The sequence below is a fragment of the Teleopsis dalmanni genome, chromosome 2 (assembly GCF_002237135.1).
Source record: "Teleopsis dalmanni isolate 2A chromosome 2, ASM223713v2, whole genome shotgun sequence".
Taxonomy (NCBI): Eukaryota; Metazoa; Arthropoda; class Insecta; order Diptera; family Diopsidae; genus Teleopsis; species Teleopsis dalmanni.
The window spans coordinates 237,655,756-237,666,928 of NC_051847.1; the positions used below are offsets into that span (position 1 = coordinate 237,655,756).

At 28.3% G+C, this 11,173-nt stretch overlaps 1 protein-coding gene across 1 annotated transcript in view; it reads right to left on the reverse strand.

Annotated features, from left to right (window-relative positions):
- Positions 1-6,609, reverse strand: part of LOC119677057 (homeotic protein proboscipedia-like) — a 17,796-nt gene extending 11,187 nt beyond the window's left edge. Inside the window, exon 1 of the mRNA XM_038088326.1 lies at positions 6,546-6,609. Within this exon, the coding sequence (XP_037944254.1) occupies positions 6,546-6,609 (64 nt within the window). The remainder of the gene's footprint in view (positions 1-6,545) is intronic.
- Between the last annotated feature and the right edge of the window lie 4,564 nt (positions 6,610-11,173).

The following is an 11,173-nucleotide window of genomic DNA, read 5'->3' on the forward strand; positions in this document are numbered from 1 at the left end:
ACGCGGTGTTAGTAAGTCTGTCAGATTTCGCAAATAATTTCAGGCCTCTATCCTTTATGTATTTTTTGATGGGATCAATCTTGAGGTCCCTGAGGATGTCATTCGTCTAATGTACCAAGGAACTTTGAAAAGTTTTCTCAGAGCCTGGCTTTAAGCAATTTCTAACTGGTGAATAGTAGTGTTTGAAGCTTTGCTAAACGCTACACAACCATTTAGAAGTGACGGACGAATTATTTGGTTATATATCAGTTTCCTGTTCTTAGCATTGAGGTTTTCATTTCTAAATAGCGGTTAGAGGTAATGAAGAATTTTGGTGCAGCTAATTCTTTTCAGTTGAACATGTTTAAGCCATGTGAATCGTTTGTCCAACGTGATGCCGAGATATTTAACGTCATCCTCCCAGTTTATCACCATATCACCCACTCTCACTCTTGACGGATTTTATCTCCACTTACGCGTTATAAACAAAGTCTTAGTTTTTTCATTATTGATTTTTATTTTCCATTTCTGAAAACACTCCAGAATGAGGTTTATACGCTCTTGAAGTGTGTTCGTTATGTTGAGAGCACATTTATCTGAGTATGGCATACAGCATATAACGCAAGAGTCGAGGGACTTAACATTGAAATATCAGATGTATAAATGTTGTAGAGAGTGGGGGAAAGTGGCGATCCCTGAGAAACCCCTGCTTCTATAGATCGGACTGACGAGAGAGCGCTGTTGATTTTCGTGCGAAAGGACTCCCACGTAGGAAGCTGCCGATGATTTTAGTTAGTCTGCCTGGAACACCTAGATGAGACATTTTAACTATCAGACCATCATGCGTATACTATTTTTCTTAGCTATTCTTAGCTATTTTCTTACCCAATTAAACATCTCAATCAAGCTTCTTTATGTATTCGCTTCAGGTTATATGTATATATCGATACTGATACTGTACACAGTCACGAAAAACATTTCCGTATGATCTATATTTAGACTCAATGGTACTGTTAGAGGGTAGAATGGATTGGTCCTAAGGAGCGTTGTAAGTAGATATGAGTGGCAGAAATATAGATTCCTTAATAATTTATATATAATATCATAATTCTGTTAACAGATACACTGTTATAAATAGATAATTAGTTAAATATTAAATATATTTTAAAGCTATTCCATCTCATCTATAACCAGGTATATTGATGATAAAAATAACTCAAATAGAAAATTAAAATTTCACTGGAATATCTTTTTATTTTAAAATGCAGTTATTATTTTAACTAAAATAACTAAAGTACCTCGTAATTATTTCAAATTTTCCGCCTAATGTAGCTTAATCTAATTTTATGTTTCTCCCATAGGAATAATCTTCACTAATATTGTTTTATTGTTTAATAAAACTAACAAGCGTTTGAGTATTTTTTTAAATAAACTTTTCATATTTGTTTCTTTGTGCCATAAATGGCAGTTGGGTCCATTCAGTTGTCTGTTTCAGTTGAGACTGTTAAAATGTCATTTATGCTAAACAGTTTGTTTATTATTCTTCGCCTTTGTCGTTATTATTTAACAAATGTTCAAATGTTCAAATGTTTTTAACGTATTTGGACATCAGTAGTTGCCGGAGGGTCTATTGCTCAGTACATACTCGTAAAGAAAAAACAAACAGTTTTTATGGCCTGCCATTATTGAAGGCAATTGGCGGGTTCTAGTCTTTATTTCACACTAAAATTGATATAGAAAATCAACTGAGACACAAATTACCTATGCTTCTTCTGCTAAATATTGTGAGATTTTGGTTCAAGATTTTCAATACAATAATAATTTTTAATAATTATTCTATTTGAGCTACCAACCAACATTTTGCTTAAATATATTTAAGATTCTTTTGTGGAGATTTAAGATATTTTCATAATTACCTTTATACTAAATTATTTTTAAATGAATATGTTTATATGGAATATATAGAATTTTTTATTTTTATTATCATTTGGTCACGAAATGTTGAGTAATGAGTCATGGGGTTATCAAGAGATTTGGGAGATTTAGCTATGAAGATGGTTAATTTTTTACGAGTATTTAACTTAATATTGATGTTAAACAATTAAGTTATAAGCAGACAGTTCATTATTATTAATTTTATTTTTATATTAAATTAACAAAACTCCAGAAAAATGTGCGAACATAAAGGTCAAGTACACCTTTGGGTCAGATAGTTAAGGTGTGCCGACACTGAGCTTTAAATTTGGTAGGGTACGAATTCGATTTCTGGTACTTGCAGTCTCAAAAAATTATTTAAGAATAATTAAATACAGAAATTATTTCCAAGACCACTGATGATGGGTATTTGTCAATAATCAACACAGCTGTATGGTCAGCCAAAAACTCAATTAATTAAAATAATATAAAATGAATTTATGTTGTTGTAGTTCATTACTGTTCACTACTGTCATTACATAAAAATAATAATTTTGTTTATTCATATTAAATCTTTTGTGTAATATTATTATATTAATAATTAATAAATTTAATTGTGATCAAAAATAATTTATCATTTTTTAAATAAAAACTTTCCAATGCCATTTTCTGTCCATGGTCTTCTCAGTATTTATTTATTGGATGTTTCACAGATTCGTTCCCACAGTTACTAATTTGTCACTGAATTTTTTTTTCAAATACATATAACTATTGCTTAATGTTTTAAATTATTTCCTTAAATATATACATATATACATATCACTTTATCCGTTAAATGAAATTATTACCATTTAATCAGATGGAAAACAGAGTTGGACTATGAGAATTTTAGCCACATAATTTAGAATTACTAAATTGTAATCGGTTCGTTCTTTAAATGGTTTATTAGTCGTTGTTCTCTTATTAGGAATTTTCTGCTTAACGAAATATGCAAATTACGTTTAAGACAATTTTCAATTTGTTTTAATCTGCAATCTTCTGTTAGAAATCCTGTTCTCAGTCTTAAGCTCTTCTTAGTTTAGGTTAAATAATGGCGTTTTCGTTTAGACGCGTTTTTGACTTCCCGCGCATGCTCATTTGGCTTCAGTTTATTGTAGAGTTAGCAACTCTTTTCACTACTTAACAGATACATATCGATATTTATTTCTATTTAAGATATTATAGTTTAAAGTTGTAAGTTTTATCCATTGATATTTCACTAACAAATACTACATAAGGCAATATGAAATGAAAGACAATGAAGTCAATTAAGAAGTCTGGCGGATATCCCAAACATAAATCTTTGGAAAATAATCTCCATTATCAACCGCTCAAGTTGGTTTTAAAAATAGAGATTTTCATAAATAGGTTTATGGTAAAGATTCCTTTGCTGCCACTAAAACCAATCTAACCAAACTATTTACCATTTTTACATTAATTATATTACCTACTGATAACAACTGTTGTTGATGGTTTCCATATAAAAATATTCAATCTTAAAGCACGATACCTCAAACACTAAGCTATATGAGCATAAAATATAGTGTAGCGGAAAAAGTTTTTCAGAATAACTGTCTTTATTTACATCGACACCAAGGTTGCTGTTTCATTTTTTGGAAATTAATTTCCTATTTCGTAAACTTCAACTTTAACATATCTCGAAATCCATAGAGTTTAAATTTATCTGTTTTTACCACGTATTTTTAACATTTCTAGATATTCCATCCCTGGTTTAGATATAGCCTCATGAGATTTAAATATCATGACGGCAGCCTGTTTGCATTAGTATGTATAACCAAAGAATAATTTAGTATGGTAAGGGGTTTGGTATATATATTAAACCTGTCTGGAGTTACTGAAAGAAATAAAAAAATTATCAATAAGTTAATACGTGAGTCACTTTCAAAGTAGTCAGCAAAATGTAAGACAACTATGCCTAGGCGAATGACATAATGACATGGGACGTGACTCAATCCTAATAGTCATTGGAGGCCCGTAGCTAGAAATTTTAGTTTTGGGGATGTTTTTAGATAAAATACGGTACAAACTATACTTTTGTGTAAGGTTTATGCATGTCATCTAAAACTAATAATAAATATAAACATATGTATATACCATATATGCTTCTCAATCAAGATCATGAAGTGGGTAACATAAAATTGACCGAAATCCCGAAATTTATCATAACATCATGTTATTACATATATACAGTTTTTAGGTAACCCAGTTCGTGGTCTTAATTTGTCAGCATTGTTTCAGTGCACTTATCGAATTTAATTATCACCCATAATACATCATATATTTGTATTAAGGTTTACCATTTTTTCAATTAAATCGTTTAACAAGCAATGTATAGAAGTTGTGTAAACTTATAATCAATTTTACAAGATATTTTTTTTCAGTAATATAGTTTATTAATCGCTTGATATATAAGTCAACAAACAATATCATTATCTATCATTTCGGGCAGTGGAAATTCACATGAATTGTCTCCGTAACCCATTGCATCCATAAAAACTCACCGATGAAATCGATCTAAACATTTGATGAGATTCTATTTTTTTCAATGTGATGAAAGTGTGACATAGACCCTCAATACTGTTTAGTACAGCTACAGCTATATGAAAACCAATTTTTTGTGTGAAATTGAAAATATAGGTTTGAAAAATATACAGGTACAACAGGACATTGCTATATGTAATACAACATGTTCTGCTTTGTTTTTGTTGGTCGGGAAATTTTCCGAATATATAACTCTAAGTTTTAGTGATGTAAATTGTTTACCAAGAACATGTAATTTATCACAACTTAATTTTTTTGTAGGTTTAAGCCAAAATATGTGTTTAAGTGAACAATTCTCAAACTCCCAACGCTTTCAAATATTTTGAATATCTTTTAAGTTATGGCCAAACAAATGCTAGTTGTAAGCCGATTAGTCATACAAAATTCATTTAAAAGGATATAGTATTATTAGATATTGCGTTGAAGACATTTACGTGATAAATTATGTTACTAATAGAAATGTCCAAGTAATATTATAAAATAAAAAATGCTCAAAATGTGATGTAGTATTAAAAAATACTCCGTTGAAGACATTTAAATGACATACAACGTCATTCCAAATCGCAAGGTCCAAACAATACAACAAAAAAAAAATGTCAAAATCTCCATTGTTTTGTATTTACGTTTACTTTCTGAACTATTAAATTGATAACCCTGTATATATGCCATTTAAATACTCGTAATAATTTCAAAAATTTAATTTATTTATTTTGTATTCAATGTTAGTTTGTATTAAAAATTCAATCTTTAAAAATGCAAAATCCATAAAATACGAGTATCTGTGTGGGCGAGAACATAAAAGTATCTCAAACAAGGTTTCGAAAATTAATAATGAAAATGCGCTTGAACATGTTTTGAATGTTCGGTTAGATTAGATAAATTAAACACAAAATTAATATAAAAATTGCTATTGTATTTTATGCAAATAATTTATGAAAAAGCATTTTAGATTGATTGAAAACTTCGATAAAATATGTGTTACAGTCCTCCATACCAGAAAGAAGCACTAAAGAATCGCATTTAATGAATTTCCATTATTTATGCTCATCAGTTTTTAAATTTCCTAAAATCAAGCCGAACCAGATGCCGCATTTGTTCATGACAGTTTATACGACTTCGTACTCCCACAGTTCCAAATTGAATTTTGTATGCGGGCCTGCCCGGTTGTCTGCCTGCTTAACTGCGATTAACCTAACAGTTTCGCAAGGCAGGAAAATCTCCCATTTCTTTCGTTGGGAAATAAACATAATGCCGTTGTTTGTATATTGCAAATGGCGTTTGCTTCCGGCAGTACACGATGCGATATTATGAACGCATGTGTAGGCAACGAATTTATTTATTTATTTATTTTTCTTTTTATTTTTTTGCTTGATTTTTTTTTTTGAAAGGAATTAAGATCGTAAAACTGCTGAAAAAAAATGAAAATTTTGTATTTCTTCAGTAATCCAGTGTTACGTTAGGGGAGTGAGAGAAAGGCTATAAAAGCGGAGAAAACTCATAAAAAGTTTTAACCCCCACGGAAGGGAAAGCCAAAATGGAAAGGAAATTGAATCCATTTGGTATTAGCTTTGCTCATAAATTATGTGGCCTGCTTACTTTTACTTTGTTGGATTGTTGGATTGGTGTTGTTATAATGGCAGAGCACAAAACGGAATTTCAGGGTTGAAAAAGTTTTAAATATGGAAATTAAATTCTTAGAAATTCACTAAAAGTGGTTCATTTCATACAAAATATCCATTTTTGAGGAGGAACTCATACCTCTTCTTAAATATTTCTATTATTTGAGGTTGAAGTTTTTATTTATTAAAATATTTGAATGGAAGTTTTTAAAAAAGTTGTTTGATATCTTTATCTTATACTCGTATTACTTTCGAAATTTTATGAAATTAAAAGCTAACTCTTAATTTCAATTCAGCATATAAAGAAAATAAAATTCTTTATAAAATATAAAACACAACATAAATCTATATAGACATAGTCTTATATAGGTTTTTGTTTTGATTAATATTGAAATTTTAGAAATTAATTACTTCACCAGAGATTCGTTCTACCTGTACGTCTTTCTCCGCTAACTACCACTATAAATAACTTTTTAGCTGGATCATCTTCATCCATTCTCACGATATGATCAAGCCAGTGTTGATTCGCTGTACAATATCAACATCGTGATAAGGTTCGTACAGCTCGTGATTCATTCGTATACAGTTGTCGTCGCCATCTCGTTGAGGACCCAAAAATTTACGAAGAACTTTTCTCTCAAATACTCCCAATGCTGTTTCGACATTCTGTGATAGCGTTAATGATTCCGCGTCATACAGAAGCACAGGTAAATGAGTATCCCTTAAAGCATAAGTTTCATCTGTTGATAAATCTCTATATTTAAAATTGCGTGTTGAACCCTTTAAAAGCACCTATTAACAATTGTGGTTCTTCGTCTTATATCCAGGTTGACATCGTTGTTGTTTGTTACTGCGGTGTCTAGGTAGTTGAAATCCGTGACAGATTCAATAGGAGATGCAGTTATCTACCAGTAACTGGTATATCCTTCATATTGCCCTCATTCACTGCTAAACCCTAAGCCCTATTTTTGTAATGTTTTCACAAATTAATTTGATGAAACAACACGTAAATCTAAACTAAATACCATAGTTAATTAAAATAAAAGCGTTAAATTTAAAAAAATTTCTCGAAAATGCATTTAAGTAAATTTTTGTTCTTAAATAGATAAAACTTCTTGATATAATTAAATATGTCTTTGGTACATTTTGAGAAAACGACAGAAAAAAGGTGGTCTGAATAATTAGTGGACTGTCAAACCGTAGAAGATGAAGAGAATTTTTTCCAGTCACAAATGCAGAGTTGAAATTAATTCTGGTTCTGTATCCAATATTTTAAAATAAATTTTATTTATACATTGTTTTCTTAATATATATATATATATATTATTATGTTATACATATGTAATACATTAATTGAAATACAACGGTTTTTATTTTTTAATTTCAATATAAGTATGAAAGATTCTAACACTGTTCATACCAATCATATTTGAAATAAATAAATATAATTATATGTTAAATTGTCTTCATATAATATCATACCCATATGTGTATGTTAATATATACAAATGTTATGAATAATTAAATAGTAGCAATTGTAATAGTGCTATCTACAAAGCACTGTTTTTTTAAATACATACTTATTTTTTACCTCTATTATATATTAAATTTAAAGTTACTAATTATTTAAACTTCATATATTTGAAAGCTATGGTATATAAAGTAGTTTTGTCATAATTAAAAAATTTTCATAAATTTTTTCACATTGTATAGTTTTTCAAGCTTAAGATACTTGAGAGGGATCAAGAAACTCTCTAGTCTATATAATTAAGTCATGCAGATGTCTTATATATAAGATTTTTGATTTTGTAGTAAAATTATATATAAAATATTTTAATGCTCACTCAGATTCATTGGACTGAATCAGTTCGTATTGCGATGCAGTGATATCAAGAAACAAGACTTTTCAAAATATATGCGACTTATGAAGAAAGGAATTTCATTAATTTTTTGTTGTTGTTTTTTTCCTCACATAATCTTTCATTTAAAAATTCGCTTTTCTGAACTACACTCCAACTTTTAACTATATCTGATATATCTGAACTATATCTGATAAATAATCGAAGTGATCAGTAAATTCGATATACTATGAGTGAGTTTTAGTTTCAGCAATTCTTGAGTTGTGAAATCATGTATTAGTTTTGTGTAACAAACATTTTTTACTTTGTTAATGTGGACATTCTTTGGTAATTTCGACTAAAAATCTAGACATTGATTAATATTTGCCAGATAATCGGTAGCGAGACCGAGTACTATCATAACAGCTGTAGATAATGACTTTTTGACTCTCAACACTGTATTCGCCTTCTCTCAATCTTATTCACCTTTTCCAATTCATCGCCTTAATTGATCGGATCGAAAGTCTTGTACCTATTACGTATTATCAATACTAATAGATCTTTGCAAAAATATTTGATTATACCATTCCAAAGCGTTTTAGAAATTTTTAAATGATTCCGTTTTTAGTCGAACTTAACGTATGAAGTGCTTTTCGAATATATAATTCTGAAATATTAAATTGGATTTATTACTGCAGAAGTATTGAAATTTAACAATTAAAAAAAATAAAAATATAATTAATTAATTAATTCAATTATTCTACAGCTGGTTTATGATTTCGTTATAATATAAACACAGCAAGTAAAATTGGTAATAAAAAAAACTTTCATAGCAAAAGTAACAAAACTCCAGAAATATATGCGAATATAGAAAGTCAAGTACGGCTTTGGATCAGTTAGTTAAGGTGCGCTGATTCTGAGCTTCACATTTGGCAGGACCCGAGTTCGATTTCTGGTACTTGCAGTCTCAAAAATAATTATTTACGGATAATTAAATATAAATATTATTTCCAAGACTACTAATGATGGGTATTTGGCAATTCTCGAAACAGCTGTATGGTCAGCCAAAAATTCAATTAATTAAACTAATATAAAATGAATTTTTTGTTGTTGTAGTTTCACTATTGTTCGAAAAAACTTCTTTGTTAAATTTTTTTATAAAATGTTTATAATCTTAAATGGTTTTGAAAAACAAAAGCTGCATCAAAGTTAATAAAATTTTTAAGTGCGACAATAGTTCTACATAATTTTAGGTATGGATTATTTTTTTAATTCTCATTGTGTATAAAGTGCGTTTTATATAAATACTATGTATAGTATGTTCAATTGATATCAAATTTAATACAATATCATATCATTACCGTTTTATATTAACGTTGTCTTCCTGTGGTTGGCTAAGTTTCTATTTCTGAAATATTTTGGAAATGTGAAAGTTAGATTGGATTTTGTTTTTTTGTGTTTGTGTTTGCAATATTGAATGGTTTAAAAAAAAAGCTGCACATAAGTAAATAAAATTTAAAGTAATTGCACAAGCATTCCATGTAACCACATATCTTTTGTAATTCTCATTGCGTTTAAAGTGGATTTTTTATAAATGCTGTATGTTAGGTTTTTTTCTTTGTATTTGTTTTAATATAATGTAGGAGTAATATGAATTTTCGTTAAAAATTTTGAAATTTTTACATCAGGTTTACATCAGCATTATTATAATCATTGTTGTCTCGTGTTTATTATGATAACTGTAGAATGTAGTGTTTCCCGGTAAACAAATTCTCTGTGGTCGGTTGCTAGTGTTTTAACTTTTTTTAAAATTTTATGGATTTGTTTGAGTTTGTTATTGATTGTGTAATTTTCTTATTATTTTAAAATCTATATTTAATTGTGATACTGATGTTGATCTAAATGTATTTATCTGACATAATTTATCTTATAACTTATTTTTGAAGTCATGTTTTATCACAATATTGTTAAAGATCTTTATAGACTTTTAAAGAGTACATGTTAATTTATTATTTAAACTACAATAGAAAAGGAATGTTTGTTTATATTTTATTTCAAATTAGGTTATTCCTTGTTTTTAGTATTATGTTCCATTAATACCTATAAGTAAAATAAAATGATTATAACATATTACCACAAAAAATAATTTTCATACATTTATTTTTTTTAAGTAAATTAGTTTTAAAGCAATTATATTTTATAATATAGTAAGGCCAAAATAATGATGTTAGAATAGTTACAAGTTCCTTTATTTTTATTATTTCTGTTTTAAGAAAAGGCTTCTGGAAATTTTGAAAACAAATATTTTTTATTTAAATTAAAATTTTATTATATTATTATTATAAAGAGGTTTCTCGAACAGTAGTAAACTACAACAACAAAAAGTCATTTTATATTATTTTAATTAATTGAATTTTTGGCTGACCATACAGCTGTTTCGAGTATTTCCAAATACCCATTATTAGTGGTCTTGAAAATAATTCTTATATTTAATTATTCGTAAATTTTTTTCAGACTGTAAATACCTGAATTCGCGCCCTGCCGAATTTGAAACTCAGAGTCACTGTTCATTAGCCAACTGACTCAAAGCCGTACTCGATTTGTATGTTTGCATTTTTTTCTGGAGTTTTTGTTAATTGGCTGTGAAAGTTTTATTAACAAATTCACTTGCTGTGTTTATATTAAAACGAAATCATAAACCAGCTATAGAATAACTGAAATAATTAATTATATTTTTATTTTATATTTTTAATTGTTAAATTTCAATACTATTCTGTTTGTAGGGGAATTATTGTTGCATAATTTATATATTCTTTCTCATGTATAGAACCCAATCTAGGAACGTAATACTGAGAAAGTCATGCTAATGTTATTTCACGATTCCTTTTTATTTCAAAGACTTAGTGAAATCTTTTTTGAAAACAGAATAATTATATTTACATTATTTTCATTATTAAAACACTCCAAATATCTAAATGAAATGAATTCCGCTTAGTGAATGATAAAGAGCTTTGCATTTTATTAATAGAAGAATACAAAAATAATTATATTTACTTTAATTTTTATTATTAAAACCAAGTCAATATTTAAATGAAATGAGTTCTGCTTAATTACCGAAACAACAAAATTACATATTGAAACGTTTTTAGTAAAAACGATTCAAAAATAATTTTAATTGAAGTGTGTGATTTTCGGTAGCGACAGTAGCAGTAGCAGCAGCAG